The sequence below is a fragment of the Saimiri boliviensis genome, chromosome 2 (assembly GCF_048565385.1).
Source record: "Saimiri boliviensis isolate mSaiBol1 chromosome 2, mSaiBol1.pri, whole genome shotgun sequence".
NCBI classification, from domain to species: Eukaryota; Metazoa; Chordata; class Mammalia; order Primates; family Cebidae; genus Saimiri; species Saimiri boliviensis.
This window is the reverse complement of record NC_133450.1, coordinates 160,323,905-160,350,066: the sequence shown is the minus strand read 5'-3', so window position 1 is coordinate 160,350,066 and position 26,162 is coordinate 160,323,905. Positions and strand designations below refer to the sequence as shown.

At 46.3% G+C, this 26,162-nt stretch overlaps 1 protein-coding gene across 1 annotated transcript in view; it reads left to right on the top strand.

Moving 5' to 3' along the window:
* Positions 1 to 292: 292 nt before the first annotated feature.
* Positions 293 to 26,162, top strand: part of GLDC (glycine decarboxylase) — a 117,623-nt gene continuing 91,753 nt past the window's right edge. Inside the window, exons 1-2 of the mRNA XM_003928172.4 lie at positions 293 to 777; positions 1,339 to 1,417. Coding sequence (XP_003928221.1) covers positions 523 to 777; positions 1,339 to 1,417 — 334 coding nt within the window. The 5' untranslated portion in view covers positions 293 to 522. The remainder of the gene's footprint in view (positions 778 to 1,338; positions 1,418 to 26,162) is intronic.

Genomic DNA, 26,162 nt, shown 5'->3' with positions numbered 1-26,162 from the left:
CTTCGCCCGGAGTCTTAAGGCTGCCCGCTCCTGATCCCGCACCAGTGCGGCTCCACACCCTGGAAGGGGCGCACGGAGGGTCCCGGTCCCCAGCAACAGCCAGCGATAGAATGGGCAGGACTGGAGATGGCAGCCTCTGGGCCCGGGGAAGCGGGACTCTGCGGAGGGTCTGGGAACTGGGGAGGGGGAGGGGGGAGGGGGCGGGAACTGTTCTGCCCCCTCCCCTCTATCTACTTTCATTGGCCAAGGGCTTCCTGGCCCCGTCCCACCTCCCGCCTCCGGGACGCCGCTTAAAGTGTGCGGAGCAGGTGCCTTGGGTGGAGCAGCAACTTTGCGAGAGTGACTTGGCTGAGCGCGGCGCTCATTCATTGCCCGCAGGCGTCTCTCCATCTGTCCGGCCGGCGGTCCAGCGAAAGGGGCTCCAGGCCCGACGCAGCCGCTACCCAGGGCACCGAGGCCAGCAGAGGGGCTGAGAGCGCGGCTCACCCTTGAGGACCGGGGCAGGCGACGGTGGCCGCGGCCATGCAGTCCTGTGCCAGGGCGTGGGGGCTGCGCCTGGGCCGCGGGATCGGGGGCTGCCGCCGCCTAGCTGGGGGATCCGGGCCGTGTTGGGCGCCGCGGGGCCGGGACAGCAGCAGTGGCAGCGGGGACGACGCCGCGGCTGGGGCCTCGCGCCTCCTGGAGCGCCTTCTGCCCAGACACGACGACTTCGCTCGGAGGCACATCGGCCCTGGGGACAAAGACCAGAAAGAGATGCTGCAGACCTTGGGGCTGGCGGTAAGGACCTCCATTGGCCCTCCGCGGCCTCCCCTGCTCCTGGCCCGGGTTCTGCCCGCGCGGCCTCCTGGCTCCCGCCCTGAGCCCTGCTGCGCTCCACTTGCCTCCCGAACCCTGGATCCCGGGCCGTGGCGTGGAAGCGAATTCGTGCCTTTGGTCCTCGTGCCTTCTCTCACTCGCTTACTTTCTCCTGCACCCAGTCTTCATGCCTCAAAACTGTACATTTTTGAACCGCCCCAGCGCAAGTAGACCCGTGGATGGGCCCTAACTTTGCAAGAGGAGGAGGACCCCCCCCCCCCCACCCCGGTTAAGAGGATGGGCTTACCAGCTAGCTCCGGTTGCAACTGAAATGACACCCTGAGTGGCTGAATCGCCACCCCGCTTTATGATTTTCTTTCCTCCAAGTGATTCTGGTTTGCTCAAAGTTTTCCTTTTCTCTTTTAAAAAGAACCCTAATTAGGCGATTTAAATGAGGTTCCCACAAGCCTTTGTAGTCGCAAAACACAGAAGTGACTCTTTTAACTCAGAGGCACTTTCCCCTGTCTTGTGTTTTAATTTTAGAGCATTGATGAACTGATCGAGAAGACGGTCCCTGCCAGCATCCGTTTGAAAAGACCCTTGAAAATGGAAGATCCTGTTTGTAAGCGACTCTGCTTATTCTACTTATTATGGCCTATTTGGCTTTTGTGGTCTCTTGAAGGTCCAGCTCTGGGGTTAGAATTGCTCAGGACTGGGAATATGTGGAATAAGTAAAACAGTGGTGGGTACCTCCGGAGCCACGAGAGGGTGGGATATTTGGTTCTCAGAGCAGACAGTTCGGTGCTGTAGGAGGGAGTCGATGTTGTGTGGTTCCTGGTCTTTATCTGAAGGTCCCTGCGAGCTTCGCTAGGGTTTTGTAGCAAGCAGACTCCCCACTTCCCAGGTACCCTCTCACCGGCCAGGGTTCTCTCATACTTTGGGTTGAGAGGTGTCATCACCTTCGCAGACCTGTATAGACTCAGAAAGGATCTAGGAAATGCATATGTTTGTGTAACTGGGGAAGTGACCAGACATCTGGCCTTCTTTTCCCAGGGCTTCTTTAGATTTCAGTAGCTTCCAATTGTTTTCTTATCTCACGTCTAAATTTTATTATCTACCACCTGAAAGGCAGCAATACTTTTTGGATCTGAATGGTTTTTCTTTTCCTTCTTTTCTTATCCTTTTTTTATTTTTTTGGAGACAGTGTCTCTCTGTCACTCAGGCTGGAGTGCTGTGGCATGATCTTGGCTCACTGCAATCTCTGCCTCCTGGGTTAAAGCGATTCTCCTGCCTCAGCCTCTTGAGTAGCTGGGATTACAGGCATGCACCACCACACCTGGCTAATTTTTATGTTTTTAGTAGAAACAGGGTTTCTTCATGTTGGCTAGGCTGGTCTTGAACTCCTGACCTCGTGATGCAATGGCCTCAGCCTCCCAAAGTGCTTGGATTACAGACACCAGCCACTGTGCCCGGCTTCGAATGGTTTTTTCAGAAAAACACACAAATAAGATTTACATTTGGTTAAGAAAGGTCAGTTTAGCCATAGACTTTCTTAGAATTTTATTTTAGGTTTAAAATATTTTAGACAGAATCTCGCTGTGTTGCCCAGGCTGGAGTGCAGTGGTGCAGTCTTGGCTCATTGCAACCTCCTCCTCCCAGGTTCAAGCAATTCTCTGCCTCAGCCTCCCGAGTAGCTGGGATTACAGGTGCCCACCACCATGCCCTACTAAATTTTGTATTTTTTTTTTTTTTTTTCTGAGACGGAGTTTCGCTCTTGTTACCCAGGCTGGAGTGCAATGGCGCGATCTTGGCTCACCGCAACCTCCGCCTCCTGGGTTCAAGCAATTCTCCTGCCTCAGCCTCCTGACTAGTTGGGATTACAGGCAAGCGCCACCATGCCCAGCTACTTTTTTGTGTTTTTTTAGTAGAGACGGGGTTTCACCATGTTGACCAGGATGGTCTCGATCTCTCGACCTCGTGATCCACCCGCCTCGGCCTCCCAAAGTGCTGGGATTACAGGCTTGAGCCACCGCGCCCGGCTGTATTTTCTTTTAGTAGAGATGGGGTTTCACCATCTTGGCCAGGCTGTTCATGAATTCCTGACCCGGTGATCCATCCGCCTCAGCCTCCCAAAGTGCTGGGATTATAGGTGTGAGCCCCTGGGCCCAGCCTCATGGGTATTTTTACGTGGATTTTTGACTTCCATGGAGTGGGGAGATAATCCATAAGTCAAGGGCACAGGCAGAGCTCTTAAAAAAAAAAAAAAAAAAAAAAACTTAATCTGATTATCTCACTTTCAATCGTAAAGCTACTTATATCTTTTTCTTCTAGAATCAAATGAAGAGAGAGCAGCTGTTTTGTTGCTATGATAGAAAGGATATAGTATGCAGATGGCAAGCTTTATTTTGTTTGAAAGTGGACGTTTGCGGTATAGCGCCTATCTGCTTCTGGTTGGCTAATGCTCAGGCTGTGCTGAGGGCTGCTGCTTTGTTGGTTTCAAATCGGATAGTCATTCAAGAAAATCTGCATGTTTTGTTACTTTTTTTTTTTTTTTTTTTTTTTTGAGACGGAGTTTCGCTCTCGTTACCCAGGCTGGAGTGCAATGGCGCGATCTCGGCTCACCGCAACCTCCGCCTCCTGGGTTCAAGCAATTCTCCTGCCTCAGCCTCCTAAGTAGCTGGGATTACAGGCAAGCGCCACCATGCCCAGCTACTTTTTTGTGTTTTTTTAGTAGAGACGGGGTTTCACCTTGCTGACCAGGATGGTCTTGATCTCTTGACCTCGTGATCCACCCGCCTCGGCCTCCCAAAGTGCTGGGATTACAGGCTTGAGCCACCGCGCCCGGCCTTGCATGTTTTGTTAAATTGAACGAGTTGAGATCTAGGGATAGCCGGAAAGAAGAGTTATCTATTTTCATTTTTAAAAATCAGAATCCAGGCGGGCGCGGTGGCTCAAGCCTGTAATCCCAGCACTTTGGGAGGCCGAGGCGGGTGGATCACGAGGTCAAGAGATCAAGACCATCCTGGTCAACATGGTGAAACCCCGTCTCTACTAAAAATACAAAAAATTAGCTGGACATGGTGGCTCGTGCCTGTAATCCCAGCTACTCAGGAGGCTGAGGCAGGAGAATTGCCTGAACCCAGGAGGCGGAGGTTGCAGTGAGCTGAGATCGCGCCATTGCACTCCAGCCTGGGTAACAAGAGGGAAACTCCATCTCAAAAAAATAAATAAATAAAATAAAAATCAGAATCCAAGCTGTGGAAGGTGGCTCATGCCTATAATCTCGCATTTTGGAAGGCCTAGGCAGGTGGATTGCTTGAGGCGAGGAGTTTTGAGAACAGCTTAGACAATATGGCCCCATCTCTACAAAAAATACAAAATTAGCGGGCGTGGTGGTATGTGCCTGTAATCCCATCTGCTCTAGAGGCTAAAGTGGGAGGAACACTTAAGCTGGGCAGTGGAGGTTACAGTGAGCCAACATGGCTCCACTGCACTTCAGCCTGAGCAACAGAGTGAGACTCTGTCTTTAAAAAAATAAATAAAAAATAAAAGACCATGTGTGGTGGCTTATGTCTATAATCTCAGCACTTTGGGAGTCCAAGGTTGCAGATCACATGAGGTGGGGAGTTCGAGACCAGCCTGACCAACATTAAGAAACCTCGTCTCTATTAAAAATGCAAAAAATTAGCTGGGCATTGTGGTGCATGCCTGTAATTCCAGCTACTGGGGAGGCTGAGGCAGGAGAATCGCTTGAACCCAGGAGGCAGAGGTTGCAGTGAGCCGAGATCATGCCATTGCACTCCAGCCTGGGCAACAATAGCGAAACACCATCTCAAAAAAGGAAAAAAGAAAAGAAAATCAGAATCTGATTTATTGGATGTGTGAAGAGTGAAGAGTTGTGTATCTTTAAGGCAGGATATTTGAGGTGAATATTTGAACAAGTGAATGCCTTCTTGAGACTTTCAAAGTCAGGCAATGTTTAGGTTAGCTATTTTTATAATATATATGCTCTAAAATATAATGTTCTTTTCAGAGCATTAGAGCCTGGGAAACGTGGCAAAGTTGTGTATCCATTTTTAGTTTAGTTCTTGGTTCCAGCTGAATAATTAGAACATCAAGGGATTCTGATTCTTCACTCTGGAAGTGGATTTCTGAAAATTAATTTGCAACTTGAGTATAAACATTACTATTTTTGAGACAGATACTTGCTCTGTTGCCCAGGCTGGAAAGCAGTGGCACGAACTCGGTTCACTACAACAACTTCTGCCTTCCCGGCTTAAGCAATTCTCCTGCCTCAGCCTCCCAAGTAGCTGGGATTACAGACTACTTGTCTGTAATTTTTTACAGACTCCTGTCTAATTTTTTTTGTTTTGTTTTGTTTGAGACAGAGTCTTGCTCTGTCCCCAGGCGCCAGGCTGGAGTGCAGTGGCGCAATCTTGGCTCACTGCAATTTCCACCTCCCGGGTTCAAGCAATTCTCCTGCCTCAGCCTCCTGATGTAGCTGGGACTACAGGCGTGCGCCACCACGCCCAGCTAATTTTTGTATTTTTTGGCAGAGACGGTGTTTCACCATGTTGGCTTGGATGACCTTGATCTCTCTCTTTTTTTTTTTTTAAGATGGGGTTTCACCATGATGGCCAGGCTGGTCTTGAACTCCTGACCTCAGGTGATCCACCCACCTCGGCCTCCCAAAGTGCTGGGATTACAGGCATGAGCCACTGCGCCCGGCCTCGGTCTTGATCTCTTGACCTCGGGATCTGCCCGCCGTGGCCTCCCAAAGTGCTGGGATTACAGGCATGAGCCACCGCACCTGGCAATTTTTTTGTATTTTTAGTAGAATGGGGTTTCTCCATGTTGGCCAGGTTGGTCTCAAACTGCCAACCTCAAGCGATCCACCCACCTCAGCCTCCCAAAGTGCTGGGATTACAGGCATGAGCCACCACGCCCAGCCTGTATAAACTTTAAACCTAGCAGCTTCTGTGACATTTTGGACTTCTTCCATCTAATTAGTCTGAGATGATTCCAGAAAATATTGCACCATCAGGAGTCTCCCCATGCCTTGAAATGGACCAGCTCTTCAACAAAGCTTGCTTCTTGGAATAATGAGCTGGTGGTGTTGGGAGAGTGGAGGAGGATGCAAAGGATGAATTTTGACTCTGAGGTGTGTGTGTATCATGGTAAATGAATGTTCTCTAGGTGGGGAGAGCAAGTGGGAGCATGTAAGCTCTGGCAGTAGCATTTCCATTGAATAGTGGAGCACCATTACTCAAACTTTGCTTCATGGGAAAGTTCTAGTGTAGTCAGAGAGGAGTTCTGGATTAAATATTTGTTTACCATGTAGAGAGAAAACTGTAGGGTGAGCTAGTTATAGGAGTGTTAAATGTCCTCAGTGCAGAATAAAGATTGTGAGGGTTGTAATCAGTGTGGAAATACTTGGGTTACTTATTACACATAGCTCAGTAATCTCAGACATTTACATAGTGCTTACCATGTACTGGGCACTCTTTAACATGCTCTCGTGTATTAATGTATATTACGGCCGGGCGCGGTGGCTCAAGCCTGTAATCCCAGCACTTTGGGAGGCCGAGGCGGGTGGATCACGAGGTCAAGAGATCGAGACCATCCTGGTCAACATGGTGAAACCCCATCTCTACTAAAAATACAAAAATTAGCTGGGCATGGTGGCGCGTGCCTGTAATCCCAGCTACTCAGGAGGCTGAGGCAGGAGAATTGCCTGAACCCAGGAGGCGGAGGTTGCGGTGAGCCGAGATCGCGCCATTGCACTCCAGCCTGGGTAGCAAGAGCGAAACTCCGTCTCAAAAAAAAAAAAAAAAAAAAAAAAAAAAAAAAAAGTATATTACAACCCTATGAGGAAAGTACCATTTATACTTCTGTTTTAAAAATGAAGAAACAAGCGGGGCGTGGTGGCTCACGCCTATAATCCCAGCATCTTGGGAGGCTGAGGCAGGAGGATCATGAGGTCAGAAGACTGAGCAACCTGGCCAACATGGTGATACCCTGTTTCTACTAAAAGTACAAAAAAATTAGCTGGGTTATAATACCAGCTAGTTGGGAGGCTGAGGCAGGAAAATGACTTGAACTTGGGAGGCAGAGATTGCGGTGATCAAAGCTTGAACCATTGCACTCCAGTCTGGTGACAGAGTGAGACCCTGTCTCAAAAAAATAGAATAAAATAAATAAATAAATAAAAATGAAGAAACCATGATATACAGAGGATGCATGACTTGCCCAAGGTCATAGCTGGTAAGCGGTGGAGGCAGAATTCAAACCCAGGCAGCCCAGCTCCACTGTCCACACTCCATCCCCTACTTTGCTCTTTTTTCATTTTGTCTTCTGCAAGGTAGTGGGTATACAAAGTGGAAATCGTCTGTCCTAACTCATCTGGGGTGTCCAGTTTACAGATCCGCACACACCTAGTTGCACTGGAATCGTGCTGCCGTATGCCAACTGCTCCAGCAGAAAAGCGGCAGCTTCCTGGAGTACAGATACGGGAGCACTCAGGCCTGCTGACGGGGCGAGGGAAGGGGTCACGGAAGTGTGGTACGGAGGCTGCATGTTGAAGAATGAGCAGTGACGCTCTGCTACGTAAATCTGGGGGAGGCTGCTGCAGGCAGTGGGACTAACCTGTTCAGGACAGAATGGCTAGACAGAACCAGGGAAGGACGGGTGGTCTATCACTCACGAAGCATGCTCCCCCTCTTCTTGGACAATTCAGGAAGTGCCTTGAAAAAATACCTTGATAATGAACTGGCCGATAAGTCAGTCATTATTCAAAGAAACAAGCAAAGCTATTCAGTTAAATCCTGTCCTGCTTAAGTGAATCCCCCATTCTCCATCCACATGCACTCAACAACAACAAAAGGACTAGAAGGGTGTGTGTCAGTGGGGACACTGGTTTCTCTGAATGGTGCCCTCATTCAGAGGTGGTTTTAGTTTTCCTAATTACTTTGCAGTTTGTGGATTTTCTGCAGTGTAGGTATTCATTTTATAATTAATTCAAAGTTAAAAATTACTTTATGACCAAAGCCAGTTACTTTTAGCTTTGGTGTGCCCAGCTGTGTAGTCTTTTCAGCACATTCCTCTCAAGATAACTAGACTGAACTGGACCAACTAATCTTAGATAAACTGCAGGGCTTCACGTTTACACAAAATTGCACATTGCTTGTGGAAGAGAGGGGAGAAATTAAACCCTCTAACATTCATATTATTCAACTAGAGCCGAGCAGCTGAGTTGTCAGAATGATGGACTTGTGCCAGCTGAATGTTCCAGAGTGATTTCTATTAAATGGTTAATGGAGGGCAGGGGGCAGTGAGCAGAGGGGGAGGGAGTGTTGTGTAATGTAACTGCAGGTGTTGGCTTTGTCACCCTACTTGAGTTGAACACTCTCCTGAACTGACCCCAGGGGCAACTAGGCTGGGGCAGCTGTTCCCGAGGCCGAGGCCATGACTTGTCTTTAGCCATATGGTGCCCATTGCCAGGTCCTGCCTGTAGGCCCCTCAGTCTGTGACAAGGCTTTCCTTTGGACATTCCTGGCTCATTTGATTCCCAGCTTTTATGAATTATGATTTCTTCTTTAGGATGATTCCAATAGATTTTCATTAAATGACTGTGGAAGTGAAGACCAGCTAAATGAGAGACGCAAAGGCTATTTATAATGAACTTGCTATAGCAAGGGAGTCAGACTTGCGTTTTGACAGTGGAGAGGAAAGCTTTATTGTGGAAAAAAGGGAAGAGTTTTGACTGGAGGTTGTTTACAATGAAAGTTGTTTTAGGGTTAACTAGAAGTTGGGCATCTGATGTGATTGGTTATGGATACATATTTGGCTTTGCCTGGTTGGTCCTATGTTGGAAGTGGGACAAAAATTGGGGAAGCTAACCGTCATTAATCAAGTTCTGGCCATTTGGGGCCAACTGTTAGGGAAGTTATTGTTCAGTTTCCTGGATTGTCACTAGAGATAGCAATCTGGCTTTCTCTGTAAGTCTAAGTTGTAGCAGGCTGGCTTCCTGGATTGTTTATTGTAAGTAAGTGTGTTAGTTTCCTGGACAGGTGTGGGTGAAAGCTCTATTTTAAAACGTGGTCTGGTAATTGCCCATTTGTATATGTAGTTAGTCCCTCACAGCAGAATCTGTCTTGTACTTATGTTTTTGTTATTAATTGCTCATTAGGCAGATACCTGACTGATAACCTTGGACAGTCACCCTGTTGCCTAAATTGTTAAATGTTTACTGACTACTATTGGAAGACATTCTGAGGATATACATTTTCTTTTTCTTTTTTGAAACGGAGTCTCACACTGTTGCTCAAGCTGGAATATAGTGGTGTGATCTCAGCTTACCACAACCTCTGCCTCCCGGGTTCAAGTGATTCTCTTGTCTCAGCCTCCCAAGTAACTGGGACTATGCGCATGTACCACCATGCCCAGCTAACTTTTTTTTTTTGAGACAGAGTTTCACTCTGGTTTCCCAGGCTGGATTGCAATGGCTCGATCTTGGCTCACCGCAACCTCCGCCTCCTAGGTTGGAGCAATTTCTCCTGCCTCAGCCTCTGGAGTAGCTGGGATTACTGGCATGCGCTGCCACACCTGGCTAATTTTGTGTTTTTAGTAGAGATGGGGTTTCTCCATGTTGGTCAAGCTTGTCTTGAACTCATGGCCTCAGATGATCCACCTGCCTTGGCCTCCCGAAGTGCTGGGATTACAGGCGTGAGCCACCATGCCTGGCCAATTTTTGTATTTTCAGTAGAGTCAGGGTTTCACTATGTGGCCAGGCTGGTCTCAAACTCCTGACTCTTGATCTGCCCACCTCTGCCTCCCAAAGTGCTGGGATTACAGTTGTGAGCCACCGCACCCGGCGAGGCCATACATTTGAATAAACATAGTCACTATCTCCAAGGAGCTTACACCTTAACCTTCTTTATAAAATAGGTCAGACAGTGAAAAAGTTCCAGGTGCCATGAGAGCTGTGGATAAAATGTCATGAGTATTCAGAAATTATGTGAAATGGGATGGAAAAACAGAGTTAAGAGCTGGAATATATCTTCTCAATGTAAGGAAGCCGAGATGTAAAACAGAGATGTAAAGGAGCAAAGATGAGGCTGGGTGCGCAGTCATGAGCCACCACGGCTGGCCTATTGTGGTGTTTTAATTTTATTTTTGAGACAGGGTCTCACTGTGTTGCCCAGGTTGGAGTGCAGTGGTGCAATCACAGCTCATTGCAGCCTTGACCTCTTGGATTCAAGTGGTCCCTCACCTCAGCCTCCCGAGCAGCTGGGACTATAGGTGCATGCCACCAGGCCTGGCTAATATTTTTTATTTTTTGTAGAGACAGTCTAACTGTGATGCCCATGCTGATCTCGAACTCCTGGGCTCAAGAAATCCTTCCAACTCTCCCTCCCAAGATACTGGGATTATAGGCGTGAGCCACCTTGCCCGGCCAACTTTATTTTTTAGAGCAGTTTTAGGTTCACGGCAAAACTGAGTGGAAGGTACAAAGATTTCCCTTTACGCTTACCAGCATAGCTGTAAGGGTTATTGCCGAGTTTAGAATGAGGAAACTGAGGCCAGTATAAGAAAATTAAATGCCAGCCGGGCGCGGTGGCTCACGCCTATAATCCCAGCACTTTAGGAGGCCGAGACGGGTGGATCACGAGGTCAAGAGATCGAGACCATCCTGGTCAACAAGGTGAAACCCCATCTCTACTAAAAATACAAAAATTAGCTGGGCATGGTGGCCCGCGCCTGTAATCCCAGCTACTCAGGAGGCTGAGGCAGGAGAATTGCCTGAACCAGGAGGCAGAGGTTGCGGTGAGCCGAGATCGCGCCATTGCACTTCAGCCTGGGTAACAAGAGCGAAACTCCGTCTCAAAAAAAAAAAAAAAAGAAAATTAAATACCAATTTATTTAACTCCCGGGCGAGGTTCCGTGGTCCCGGGGAAAGAGGCCAGGGAAGTCGTGCCAACTTCCTGGGGCCTGGGGTTTTTATGGCTAGGAGGAACCAGCAACAGCTGGGTGCTCTGATTGACTCCAGGGGAGCGGGATTGAGAGGGGGCGGGCCGCTATTGGTTGGCGGGTTGTTGGGCGGGTTTTCCGGTGGGAGAGCAGGCGTCAGCTGGAGCCTTCCCGGGGAGCCCTGCGGCAGAGTGCGGAGTGCAGAGCCTCCTGCCGGGTACAGAGGTGGGTGTGTCCAACTTCCCTGCAAGGCAACCGGCTTTACAGTAGCGTCTCAAATTATCAGCGTTGCCTACCAGAGAGGTACGTTTGCTACGATTGAGCCTACATTAATGCATCATTATCACCCAGAGTTTTTTTTTTGAGACAGAGTCTCACTCTGTCTCCCACGCTGGAGTGCAGTGGTGTGACCTTGGATCACTGCAACTGCCGCCTCCTGGGTTCAAGCGATTCTCCTGCCTCAGCCTCTCGAGTAGCTGAGACTATAGGCGTGAACCACCATGACTGGCTATTTTTGTATTTTTAGTAGAGACTGGTAATTATGTTGACCAGGCTGGTCTTGAAATCCTGACCTCAGGTGATCTGCCCACCTTGGCCTCCCTAAATTCTGGGATTACAGGTAAGCCACTGTGCCTGGCCTCACCCAAAGTGACGATTATTTACATTAGAATTCAGTCTTGGTGTTGTACCTTCTAGGGATTTAGACAACTGTTGTATAACATCTATCCATTATTATCACTTTTATCTTAAAATATTTTATTATTATTTAATTTTATCTTTTATTTTTTTGAGACAGGATCTTGCTATGTCCTCCAGGCTGGAGTACAGTGACATGATCACAGCTCTGTGCAACCTTGACCTCCCTGGCTCAGGCAATCCTCTCACCTCAGCCTTCCAAGTAGCTTAGACCACAGGGAGGACCACCACGCCTGGCTAATTTTTAAAAATTTTTTGTAAAGGTGAGGTCTCAGTATGTTGCCCAGGCTGGTCTTGAACTCCTGGGCTTAGGTGATCCTCTCATTTTGGTCTCCCAAAGTGCTGGGATTATAAATGTAAGCCACCATGCCCAGCTCCTATCATCATTATTATTTAGAGACAGGGTCTTGCACTGTCACCCAGACTGGAGTACAATGGTGTCACTGTAACTCACTCTAACCTCAAAACATATGCAGTGCTATCAAAATGAAACCTGTTACACTGCATTATAAATCTAGTGCTATTCTTTTTTTTTTTTTTTTTTTGAGACGGAGTTTCGCTCTTGTTACCCAGGCTGGAGTGCAATGGCGCGGTCTCGGCTCACCGCAACCTCCGCCTCCTGGGTTCAGGCAATTCTCCTGCCTCAGCCTCCTGAGTAGCTGGGATTACAGGCACGCACCACCATGCCCAGCTAATTTTTTGTATTTTTAGTAGAGATGGGATTTCACCATGTTGACCAGGATGGTCTCGATCTCTTGACCTCGTGATCCACCCCCCTCGGCCTCCCAAAGTGCTGGGATTACAGGCTTGAGCCACCGCGCCCGGCCCTATCCTTGAGGACTATTATGGCACATATGACCATTTGCCCGTAAATAAAGTGCCCTAGACTACTCAGCTTTTGGTTTTTCAACTGGTGTTTGCGATCACCTTTGTTATCAGTGGGTTATTAAGCTACTGTTGCCAAATCTCCTTCTACAGCTTTCTCCGTGTGCTTCCATTCTGCACTTACTGAGAGTTAGTTGTAGAAGTTAAGGTACTGCTTTAGGCACTTGGTACAAAAGTCAGTCGGTCAAAGATGATAAAGCTATGATCCCCAGCTATAGGTTGCAACTTATAAGGAAATAGATGTTGGATAGTTTGCTGGGTCTGCAAATAGGAGGGAGACTGAGTCTGAAGTTATGACATGAGCAGAGGCATGGAAATGTGGAAATAGGTGGTTATTTGAGGGATGGTGAATAGGCCATGTGGTTAGAATGTTAGCTTGCAGAGGGACATGGAAAACAAGGTATGGGTCTACAATATGGAGGGCTCAGAGCCAGAGGATTTATTTTTCGCCCTCTAAGTAAAGGGTGGATGTGAAAAGTGAAGTGGAAGGATTGATTCTGTGTTTTGCAGAGTGCCTCTGAGATCAGAGGCAGGGAAACCAACTGGAAGACTTTCAATGTGAGATGTAAATATGCATTAGTTCAGGTCCACCAGGAAGCAGACACCAAGATGATGTTAGATACACAAGACATTTTTATTGGGGATAGACACAGGAGAGGGCAGAGGAAGCCTCTAAACTAATGCAGGTTTCACTTTGGTGGAAGGAAAGAGAAATAGAAAGAAGACTAGGTAGAAAGAGTCTTACAGTGTAGAACAAATCTAAGAGAGTTTCCATCAGACCCACATGGAGTCCTGGAGCTACAGCTGCCCATCGGAGGAGTCTTATGTCTCCAGAGTGAATGAGTCTGCATTAGTGTTCCTACAGAGCTTAGTCACTGGCTTAGGCATCCCAGTAGAAGCATGATTTTTTTTTTCTTTTTTGAGACAGGGTCTGGCTGTGTCACCCAGGCTTGAGAGCAGTGGCACCATCTTGGTTCACTGCAACTTCTGCCTCCTGAATTCAAGGGATCCTCCCTCCTCAGCCTCCCGATTAGCTGGGACTGCAGGCATGAGCCACCATGCGCAGCTAAAGTTTTTTTTTTTTTTTTTTTTTTTTTTTAAGAATAAAGAAGAGGAAGAAAGAGAAAGAGGAAGAGGGAGAGAGAATGGGCGTATTGCTTTATTGCCCGGACTAGAATGCAGTCTAAATATGGGCATGCCTATAATTGTCCTTAATAATGGAGACGTGAAAGAAAATGAGGGAAGAGAATAACAAACAAGGAGCCAACCAACATTTCATTTAAACTTCTAAGCTGATATGATAAGAGTGTATATTTTGTGTATTTAAAGTGGAGAGTTCTATAAATGTTAATTACGTTTACTTGTTCCAGATCTGAGTTCAAGTCCTGGATATCGTTGTTAATTTTCTGTCTCATTGATCTGTCTAATATTAATGTTGAAGTCTCCGACTATTATTGTGTGGGAGTCTAAGTCTCTTTATTAGTCTTATATGTCTGGGTATTCCTGTATTGGGTGCGTACATATTTAGGATCTTTAGCTCTTCTTGTTGTTGCATTGATCCTTTTATCATTATATAATGTCCTTCTTTGCTTCTTTTGATCTTTGTTGCTTTAACAACTATTTTATCAGAGGCAAAAATTGTAACTTCTGCTTTTTATTTATTTTAGCTCTCTGTTTGGTTGGTAAATCTTTCTCCATTCCTTGTTTTGAGTCTTTGTGTATCCTTGAATGTGAGATGGGTCTGGATGCAGCATACTGATGGGTTTTAGTTTTTTATCTAAATTGTCTGTCTGTCTTTGGATTGGGGAATTTAGTCAATTTAAATTTAGAATTAACAATGATATATGTGAGTTTAATATTGCCATTTAATATTAGCTGGCTATTTTGTCCATTAGTTGATGTAAATTCTTCATTATATTGATGCTCTTTTTGGTATTTTTTAGAAAGGCTGATACTGTTTATTCCTTTCTATGTGTAGTGGTTCTTTCAGAAGCTCTTGTAAAGCAGGCCTGGTGGTGATGAAATCTCTGAGTGCTTGCTTGTTCACAAAAAACTTTACTTTTCCTTCACTTATGAAACTTAGCTTGGCTGGATGTGAAATTCTGGGTTGAAAGTTCTTTTTTTTAAGGATGTTGAATATCCCCACTCTCTTCTGGCTTGTAGGGTTTCTGCTGAGAGATCTGCTGCAAGTCTGATAGGCTTCCCTTTGTGGGTAACCTGACCTTTCTGTTTGGCTGCCCTTAGTATTTTCTCCTTCATTTCAACCCGGGTAAATCTGACGATTGTGTGCCTTGGAGTTGCTCTTCTTGAGGAATATCTTTGTGGTGTTCTCTGTATTACCTGGAGTTGAATATTATCTTGCCTTACTAGGTTGGGAAAATTTTCCTGAATAATATCCTGAAGCGTATTTTCCAGCTTGGATTCATTCTCTTCATCACATTCAGGTACACCTATCAAGCGTAGATTAGGTCTTTTCACATAGTCCCATATTTCTTGGAGACTTTGCTCGTTCCTTTTTATCCTTTTTTCTCTAATCTTGTCTTCTTGTTTTATTTCATTGAGTTGGTCTTCGACCTCTGATATCCTTTCTTCAGCTTGATCAATTCGGCTGTTAAAACTCGTGCATACTTCACGTAGTTCTCGTATTGTGTTTTTCAGCTCCATCAATTCACTTATATTCGTCTCTAAATTGTGTATTCTTGTTAACATTTCGTCAAACCTTTTTTCAAAGTTCTTAGTTTCTCTGGATTGTGTTAGAACAAGTTCTTTTAATTCACAGGAGTTTCTTATTATCCACATTTTGAAGCCTGCTTCTGTAATTGGAACACACTCGTTCTCCATCAAGCCTTGTTTCGTTGCTGATGAGGAACTGTGATCCCCCGCTGAGGGAGAGGCGTTCTGATCTTGGGTATTCTCAGCCTTTTTTGGCTGTTTTCTTCCCTTCGTTGTAGATTTATCCATGTGGTCTTTATAATTACCGACTTTGTAATTGGGTTTCTGAGTGGACGTCCAACTTACTGATTCTCAGCGCCGAAATCTGAGCAACCCACTGTGCCGACTAAATCAGCGGCGTTAAGATTGATGGTGGTTTTTTGACTCTGCACCAAGAACCAACGCTCCGAGGCGCCGGCAAAACCGCCTCGCCGGTCACAGGAGTCGCGCTGGCGACCCGTGGGGCTCCTCCGCTGGGAATCTCCTGGTGCTTGCGCAACAAGAATTCATGTGAAGGTGTGGCGTCCTCTCCTTCTTTGCGCTTTCACTGGGAGCTACAATCCCCAGCTGCTAGTGATCAGCCATCTTGGATCTCTCCCTAAAGTTTGTATTTTTTGTAGAGATGGAGTTTTGCCATGTTGCCCAGGCTGGTCTTGAACTCCTCAGCCAAGCAATCTGCCTGCCTCAGCCTCCCAAAGTGCTGGGATTAGAGGTGTAAGAAGCGTGGGTTTTTTTTTTTTCTTTTTGAGACAGAGTCTCACTCTGTTGCCCAGGTTAGAGTACAGTGGCGGGATCCTGGCTAACTGCAGCCTCCACCTCCTGGGTTCAACTGATTCTCCCACCTCAGCCTCCCAAGTAGCTGGGATTAGACTGCTAGGTCATTGTTGTATTTTTAGTAGAGACGGGGTTTTGCCGTGTTGGCCAGGCTGGTCTTGAACTCCTGGTCTCAAGTGATCTACCCTCCTCAGCCTTCCAAAGTGCTGGAATTACTGGTGTGAGCAACCATGCCTGGCCAGAAGCATGGTTTTCATATAGACATGGTGGTTGATCCAAAGAGGCTGGAAGTCAGTTTCTCGGTGGGGTAGTGATGTTGATGTCATTCATTAACAGAGGGGGAACAGGGAGAAGAGGAAGGAGAGATGGGGTCTTGCTTGTTCAGAATTGGGCTTGAGGTACTCATAGAATATGCATTTGGAAAAGTTGAAGAAAGTTGGAAAGTAGAGACTAGATATCCAGAGAGGGAGAAAAGATGGAGTTGCAGATTTAGTGAGTTTTCTGAAGAAATTCATGAGAATGAGTGAAATTTCCCAGGGATGGAGTGTGGGGAAGAAAGCAGAAGCCAGGATATTATATCGGGAAATAAAACATGCAGAAGGAGAGATCCAGGCAGTGTGAGATGAAGTTATCAGAGGCAGGAGGATATATTTTCAGGAAGGGAGTTGTGGACCCCTGTGTCATATTCTGGACCTTTCTTAGGTAGAAGAAGAAAGAAAGTCTGCATAAAGACGTAAGGATCTTCTTAGGTGAGAGCAGTTGAGGTGCTGCGTGTCTGATGATCCATCTCGATGAGAAACAGGAAGGCTGAGACCGAGCACTAAGGAAAAGTCAATTTCAGAAGAGCTACTTTGCACGTCCGGGTGGCAAGGACTATTGATTGGCCTGCAGGCAGTGTCTGCTGAGAGCATCTGGGTGGTAAGAACCCTTGATTGGCCTTCAGGGAGGGTCTGCTGAGACTGAATGGCAGGAATTTGTAAGGCCTGTTTGAATGTCCTCCACCCCACCCACCATCGGTCAGTGACCTGGAAGCAGGAACAGAGAAATGGGGTGACTGAGTTCAGCTGAGGGGAGGACTTCAAGGTCCGATAGTCAGCTCAGTGAGGTTGAGAGAGAGGTGGGGCAGCTCCACCCACATTCTGCCTGGACACTCAGTGACCTGCCTCAGGAGACGGAGTGAGGGCCCCGGCTGCACGGGGCACGTGCTAGATAACAGGGATGTGAGCGGCTATGGGCGAATCTGTGTTCTGACTTCCATTCTTCATGTCCTCTTCCCACCCCACCAAAAAGCACTGTCTTGCTTTAATAAGTCTCGGTTATACGATGCATGAATGACTTTGATTTCATTTTGGTTCCAGTTTGCTTTACTTTTTGTAAGTCCAGTGTATTTACATAAAAATGCAAACTGAGAATTTTAGTAAGGATTTTCAATGCCTATATCATCAACCTACTGACTGACTTGAAGAAATAAATGTAGACATTGCATTATTTTATACAACTTTCTTTTTTTCTTTTTTCTTTCTTTTTTTTTTTTGAGATGGAGTTTTGCTGTTGTTACCCAGACTGGAGTGCAATGGCACGATCTCAGCTCACCGAAACCTCCGCCTCCTGGGTTCAAGCAATTCTTCTGCCTCAGCCTCCCAAGTAGCTGGGACTACAGGCACCCACCACCATGCCCAGCTAATTTCTGTATTTTTAGTAGAGACGGGGTTTCACCTTGTTGACCAGGATGGTCTCGATCTCTTGACCTTGTGATGCGCCCGCATCAGCCTCCCAAAGTGCTGGGACTATAGGTGTGAGCCACCATGCCCGGCTATACAGCTTTCTTTTTTTTTTTTGAGACGGAGTTTCACTCTTGTTACCCAGGCTGGAGTGCAATGGCACGATCTCGGCTCACCGCAACCTCCGCCTCCTGGGTTCAGGCAATTCTCCTGCCTCAGCCTCCTGAGTAGCTGGGATTACAGGCACGCGCCACCATGCCCAGCTAATTTTTTGTATTTTTAGTAGAGACGGGGTTTCACCATGTTGACCAGGATGGTCTCGATCTCTCGACCTCGTGATCCACCCGCCTCAGTCTCCCAAAGTGCTGGGATTACAGGCTTGAGCCACCGCGCCCGGCTTTATACAGCTTTCTTAATAGCTACAGCTTTCCATTGATAAATGTTTCTCTAAGGCTCATGCGTTTTGAGATATAGTTGAACCAAATGTGAGAACAATTTGTACATTGATTTGTCATCATGATTCTGTGATGGATGGGTTTCTGGGAACACTGAGCTAACTGTATGTGAATGTTTAGGTGAATTTTCCTTGCAACATGTTGATTGACCTGTATTTTCTGAGCATTTGCTATAAAAAATTACAATTCACCTGGAGTGATTCTGGGTTGGACTGCAAATTTCTCCATATGCCCTTTTTTTGAGAGAGTCTCATTCTGTCCCTCAGGTTGAAGTACAGCGGCATGATCATGGCTCACTGCAGCCTCAACCTCCTGGGCCCAAGAAATCCTTCCACTTCAGTCTCCTGAGTAGCTGGACTACAGGCATGTGCCAACCCATGGACTAATTTATTTTATTTTGTAGAGGCGTGGTCTTGCTATGTTGCTTTTGCTAGTCTCCTGGATTCAAGCCATCCTTCCACCTTAGCCTCCCAAAATGCTGGGATTACAGGCTTGAGCCACCGTGTCTGGCCCATATGCCTTTGATCTATAAAAAATTATATTTCCCGCCGGGTGCGGTGGCTCAAGCCTGTAATCCTAACACTTTGGGAGGTTGAGGCGGGCGGATCACAAGGTCAAGAGATCGAGACCATCCTGGCCAACATGGTGAAACCCCGTCTCTACTAAAAATACAAAAATTAGCTGGGCGTGGTGGCGCGTGCCTGTAGTCCCAGCTACTCGGGAGGCTGAGGCATGAGAATTGCTTGAACCTGGGAGGTGGAGGTTGCAGTGAGCCAAGATTGTGCCACTGTACTCCAGCCTGGTGCCTGGTGACAGAGTGAGACTCTGTCTAAAAAAAAAAAAAAAAAAATTATATTTTCCTCAAGTATGATAAATTGTTTGTGATGGACTTTTAGGACATAGCCTTCCCTTCTTGTTCTTGCCCCATAGGCAATGACAGTGTACCTTTAGGGCAGCAAAGAGGGGAAAAAAATGCTCTGAGACTTCCACGGATTCTCATTTGAAACTCACCATTTGCCCTGATTACATAGGTCAGCTGGTATTCCAGATAAATACTATGAATTGCAATGTTTCTCTGTACATTTCTTTAAAAAACATTTTTAGATTAAATGAAAAGGGGCCTCCCACAGGAAGGAGTATGATCCAAGTTCACGGGGTAAAATAACAGACATAGCATCTCTTCCCACTCCCCACTGTGAATGTTGTTTTGGTTTTGGTACAGCTGGTAGGATCTTGAAGCTGTTCATCTCTCAGGTGATCAAGAAGAGCTGCAAGGACTGCTCACTCATACGGAGACAAGGGACCAAAGAGTCATCAGAAACACAGATGGGACATGCCTCAGCTCCTTTTGAGTGGAGGTGCCCTCAGGAGGGCGGTAACTCCTGAGGGTCATGAAGGACTGAATGAGGCTTGGTATTAATTGGCTGAGCAAGAAGACAGGGAAGAGCCTGGCAGGATTAGAGCAAGGAGACAGCCCCAGGTTGGGCCTGTGTGCTGCTGTCCTGACGACGCCCTCACAAATGGCTCAGCTCTGCTCGTCTTCAAGGGTTTTCAGTTCAGTTTCCTCTGTACATTGTGCAGAGCATATGGATTGGATTAGCTTCCCAGAATGATTCAACACATTCTGTGACGCAGCTGACTTTGGTAGTGAAACCCTCCTCTGCCCAGGGAGGAAACTTGACAAATAATAGGGAGTTGGGTCTGTGGACCGGGAAAGTGGGCTTGTTCCAGGTGGCTATGAGGGAGAGAAAGGAGTGCTGTAAATGACTGGGTGATGCTGAGAAAAGGCTCAGCATGCAGATGGAATTTGCATCCAAATTCTGACTTCCCTTCAGAAAGATGAGAAAGTCCTGACACGCTGTCATTCATGGTCTGTTTATCTTGATTGATACCCCAGCCCCAACCCCAGGTTCCTGTGCAGCTCTACAGCCAAGGATTAGGATCCTGGCTAGAAAAATCTGCCCAGGCAGTCTCTTTCCTCACATTCTGGCCTCAGCTTTCCCCTTAGCCTCTAGCAGAGAAAGGCCTTTCTCAAACTGGTGACATTGGGCAAATTCAAATATGAGTGTTTGGTTTTCAGTCCTGATGATTTCCTTGGAGACCTTTTCCTAGTGTTTTGCCAACTGCATGGAGGGCGAAGAGTGAGGGAGGCTCTGACACGGTTAGTGGCTGCTGTGTGTGAGGCATTGCTGTCTGGGCTGCCTGGAACTCGCTCTGTGGATGGCCTGCCGGTGTCGGCAACCGACAGGGTCTACACCCATGTACTCATGTATTTTACAAGAAGGATTTCATTCCAGATGCAACATTTTAATTTAATTTTAAAATAAATAATGTAAGCACATTGGTCAAAACTCAGAAGCACAAAAAGATATACAGGGAGGCCAGGTGGGGTGGCTCATGCATGTAATCCCAGAACTTTGGGAGTCTGAGATTGGAAGATTGCTTGAGGCCAGGAGTTTGAAACCAGCCTGGGAAATATAGTGAAACCTCCTCTCTCTCTTAAAAAAAAAAAGGCTATATAGGGAAAAGGAAGCCTCCCTCCCATTTCCATCATCTTCTATTTATTATCAATTTCTTGTGAGTCATCCCAAAGATGTTCTGTTAATATATAAACATATGATTATATATTATTTTAAAAATATTGATAGCATAATGTGTGTGTGTGTGTGTGTGTATATATATATATGTATGTAGTGTAAAACTTCAGGTATAGCATTTTTAGATAGTCAAAGAAGCAAAGAGCAAAACCTGAATGCATTTTTTTTCTTACAGTTGAGGCCAAAATGAAATAGTAGGGTTGTGTTTAGGGTAATGGGTTAAGGATGGGAAACTGTGTGTGTGTGTGTGTGTGTGTGTGTGTGTACGTTTAGTAGCAGCAGGTATCTTGACTCATACAGATTGCCTGTCCATTTTAATGACATTTCCCCAATTCTTGTGCAAATTCACATAAACAAGATATTAAAACCTAGTCTTAGTAATGTATTGAAAATTTAACAGCTATTGAGAGGCTGAGGCAGGTGGATCACCTGAGGTCAGGAGCTTGAGAACAGCCTGGCCAATATGGTGAAACCTCATCACCACTAAAAATACAGAAATTAGCTGGGCGTGGGGGTGCATATCTGTAATTCCAGCTACTCAGGAGGGTGAGGCAGGAGAATCACTTGAACCCAGGAGGCGGAGGTTGCAGTGAGCCGAGATTGCACCATTGCACTCTATCGGGGTGACAGAGTAAGACTATCTCAAAAAAAAAAAAAAAAGAAAAGAAAAAGAAAAAAAGAAAATGTAACAGTTAATCATGTTACTGCTATTAGAAAGCATTTATTTGGTGTAGTGGTTGGTTCAAAATTCTTGCTATTTTAGGCTCAGTGGCAAGGGAGTTGCTGTAGAATGGCTCTTACGTGGAATGATGTAAAGAGGAAGCATTAATACTGAATTCTGAGAAGCAGCAGCAGTGCAAGTTCTTACCTGCAGATTCCTAGGAAGTGATGCCTAGAGGCCACTGAACTCTGTTCTTGGTACATTAGGACCAGGAGGTTATGCAATGCTCTGAGGCATAGTAATAAACAAGGTCAGAAGCAGGCATTTATCCTGCAAGAAAATAACTTACTGTGTAGGCTTCTGAAGGATTGCCTGAATTCCTTCATGGCGGAGAGTGCAAAATAATGCGCAGCCACTGGTTGCCCTGCATAGGTGTAGGTAAGGATCTGGAAGACAACAGCTTGCATCCATGCGTTTCTTTCCTTTCCTTCAGGCAAAGTCTTGCTCTGCCACAGGGGTGGGAGTGCAGTGGTGCAATCACAGCTCACTGCAGCCTTGGCCTCCTGGGCTCAAGCAGTCCTCCTGCCTCATTTTTAAATTTTTTTGTAGAAATGAGGTCTCATTATGTTGGTCAGGCTCGAACTCCTGGGCTCAAACAATTTTTTTGCCTTGGCCTCCCAAAGTGCTGGCATTATAGGCGTGAGCCACTGCCCCCAGCCTTCAAGTGTTTCTTTCTTTCTTTTTTTTTTTTTTTGAGACGGAGTTTCGCTCTCGTTACCCAGGCTGGAGTGCAATGGCGCGATCTCGGCCCACCGCAACCTCCGCCTCCTGGGCTCAGGCAATTCTCCTGCCTCAGCCTCCTAAGTAGCTGGGATTACAGGCACGCACCACCATGCCCAGCTAACTTTTTGTATTTTTAGCAGAGACGGGGTTTCACCTTGTTGACCAGGATGGTCTCGATCTCTCGACCTCGTGATCCACCCGCCTCGGCCTCCCAAAGTGCTGGGATTACAGGCTTGAGCCACCGCGCCCGGCCTCAAGTGTTTCTTAATGGATGACCCCCTTTCTCATTTTGTCGCTTTCCCCCAGTTAGTTTCTTTGTAGTTCCTGTTGAGGAAGATAGCTACAGGAATTAGGCTTATGCACTGGAGCCAGCTGGTTTTGTCCAGTTGAAAGCAGAAGTGTGAGGAATGTGCTCTGCTGTGAGATTTGCTGGGGTGTGCAGGGACACTGTAGTTTTCTTTTTCTCTTTTCTGATTTGCTGCCCAAGGATTGGATGGCACAATCATCACCTTTTCAGAATTCTTCCTTTTTTTTTTTTTTTTTTTTTTTGAGACAGAGTCTCACTCTTGTTGCCCAGGCTGAAGTGCAATGAAGCTATGTTGGCTTACTGCAACCTCTGCTTGGCGGGTTCAAGAGATTCTCCTGCCTCAGCCTCAAGTAGCTGGGATTACAGGCACCTGCCAACACACCTGGTTAATTTTTGTATTTTTAGTAGAAACAGGGTTTCACCATGTTGTCCAGGGCAGTCTCGAACTATTGATCTCAGGCGATCTGCCCACCTCTGCCTCCCAAAGTGCTGGGATTACAGGTGTGAGCCATCACACCCGACCTCAGAATGCTTCTTTTACTACTCAGGAGGAGAAGGCTGCAACTTTGGGATTTAAGGACCCAATACTGTTTATTTTTATTTTTACTTTTTATTTTTGAGGCAGTCTTGCTCTGTCACCCAGGCTGGATCAGCTCACTGCAACCTCTACCTCCCAGGTTCAAGCCATTCTCCTGCTTCAGCCTCCCCAGTAGCTGGGATTACAGGCACATGCCACCACGCCCAGCTAATTTTTATATTTTTGGTAGAGTGGGATTTCACCATGTTGGCTAGGCTGGTCTCGAACTCCTGACGTCGTAATCCACCCGCCTTAGCCTCCCAAGGTGCTAGGATTACAGGCGTGAGCCACCATGCCCAGCCAGGACCCAATACTGTTTCCTCTAGAAAGGGACCTCTTTTCTACGAGAGAAGAGGAGTACAGTGGTGGGAATTCTGTGCTTAATTAGGGTTTGAGGTTTTATTTAGATATCATCATGTTCCCCTTAACTTTGACTTAGAGACTGGATTCTGCTAAGTTCAACTTCAGGTTGGTCCAGCAGGTAGATCTCTGATTGTGGACTTCTGTGTCTTCTCTCCATTCTCTGCATCTATTGCTGTCTTGACATCAAAATAAACTCAAACTCTGGGCTTCTAAGAACACTGGATTTGTTCTTCTGCAGATTTGGCCAAAGTGATAGATATTTCATGAGTGGATTTGAGAAATGGCAATCAGTGAACAAACATTTGAAACAATTCAGACACTCACTAGGCTGTATGTTTGGGGAATTCTTTTTATTACATGTGGCTGTGGAAGCCTGAGGTCTTAGATTTTTATCAGTAAGAAGCAGTTTACCTCTCTGTTCGTCAAGTCACAGACTGTCTTGGCTTCTAGCTGGGAAGTTTGTGCTGGGAGGTTTTGTAGTGTTGGGTGAAGGATGAGTGAACAGAAAGAAGCATGACTAGGGACCTACCCTTAATGGCTCAGAAGTGTCCATTAACTTGTCATATAGGGGACGGCTCATTCTATTAACTCACTTTGTTCTCAACAGAAGGTAAAATTAGGTATAACAACTAGGCTATCATAAGAACCAATCCAGGAAAATCCATATTAGCCCCAAGCTGGATAGGGACAGAGTTCACAGGTACTTGAGAAGTTTGGCTGGTCCTATGGAATAGACTAGAGTATGTATTTGTCGACTTAGAAACTTCTTTGTCTCATGTTTGACAGTTTTTATGCTTCTGAGTCTTACCTATAATTAATATTTTGTTCTTTATTTAAGCTAGTTTGCTTTTTAAAGTTTTCAGGCATTTGATTCAAGTGTGTTAGACATCAGCGGCTGCTCTGAAGGATGATTTGTATCTGGAGACTCTGAACTGATGCGGACTGGGCCAGTGAGTTCCTGGCTGGTCTGATGTGGTGTTTTCTCTTCCTTACTGTTGAGGACATGGGGCAGGGTGGGACCAGGGCCTGAGTGGCAGGAGGTGACAGAAGGGAGGGAGATGGGAACTGGGCTGTAGTCAGGGCTATCCCACAACAGGGCTTGACCCTTACCTATTACCTCCTGGATAGCTGTGCAGAAGAGAGGTGTGAGAGAATGGGTTTTCTTGTGAAAGGAAAATTCAAATCTCTCTTCTATTTGAGAATGTAGGGACTCCACACGTCACCATCTCCCATAGAAGCACTGATGATTTTCACATTTGAATAGAACACTTGAAATTTTTAAAAGGCCAGTTAGTATAAATGAAGAACAACGTAATTAATTATAAAGACCCAGAGGCATAAAAGTGGTCTATCTTGAAACACAGTGGCAGGCGCCGTCTTGGTTCTTGTGTTCCTTCTTCAAGTGAAATAATAAACTACCGTTTTTAGTTTTTGCAATACTCCCATTCAATTGGGCTTCTTCTTTTTATTTTTTTATTCTTTTTTTTTCAATCCTGCTCCTTCTGTAGGCAGGATTGAATTGAGCTTCTTGATTGGTCTCCTGGAGCTAATTGTCAGGATTAGGGTGATGCCCCCTTCCTTCCTGGGATCCTAGCCTCCCCCTCCTTTGAGTGAGTGCCTGTCTACTCCTTCCCAAGAGGTGGCCTCTGCTGCAGACCCATGAAACTTTAACCCTACATTTTCTTACCAGTGGGAATTAACAAAACAGCCAGGGCCACTATCACAGGAGTGGAAAATAAAACCATAGTAAAGAGACCTTCTGAAAGTCTCCAAGCAAAATCAAAACACATTTGAACACCTATATATGGGGCAAGAGCAGTAGATCTTCGCTGGAGGGAGGTGGAGGGGCGGCATCGTATGTCATACGGAAGAGATCTGGAGTTTGGTTCAGTTCAAGATTCTTCTCAGCTCCAGGGCTTCTATCACCTCCCTCTGAGTCCTTGAAGTGCTTTTTTCAGAAAACTTGACCTACTGAGGGACTGTAATTGTGGCTCTTGGCACAATAGCCAAATTCCTCTCTCTAATCCTGTTTTGTCTCCTGGGGCCAGGGTATGAGAAAGGAGAGTTCTGCAATGGAAAAATTACGTTAGCAGTTTCACTCACTATGAAGACTGTTGGTTTAAATAATCCTATTGGCTCCCACCAATGTCCACAATGTCCATTCAGCTATTTCTGATTATTTCAATTACTATTATATTACTTTTCCCCAGGCATGGAGCCAGTTAAAAGTCAGCCATTGAGTTGGTTCTCTCAGCCGTGCTGCTTGTGGAACAACATGGCTGCAAGACGGTACTGCTTTCCTTTCCCATGCCAGGCCATGTGAGTTAGAGAGTGATCAGTGCAAACCTTTGGACTGGATAGTTGGCGCTGCTGGTTTGACCTCTAGCTGCATGACTCTGAGGGACTGTGGGGGAAGCTGCTGCACCCCTCTGCACAGACTTCCAACACATCCCAGAACTGTAGCACCGGCTCTCTTAAGCCAGTGGATAATGTTGATTAGTAAAGAGAATGCTACTGTTGGGGTTGATTACTTCCACTAGTAGAATCTTAACTTTTATTTATTTATTTTTTTGGAGACAGTATCTTGCTCTGTCGCCCAGACTGGAGTTTAGTGGCACGATATCAGCTCACTGCAACCTCCGCCTCTGGGGTTCAAGCACTTCTGCTGCCTCAACCTCCCAAGTAGCTGAGATTTCAGGCACATACCACCACACGTGGCTAATTTTTGTGTTTTTAGTTGAGATAGTGTTTCACTAGCTTGGCGCGGTAGCTCACGCCTATAATCCCGGCACTTTGGGAGGCTGGGGTGGGCAGAGCACCTGAGGTAAGGAGTTGGAAACCAGCCTGACCGATATGGTGTAACCCCA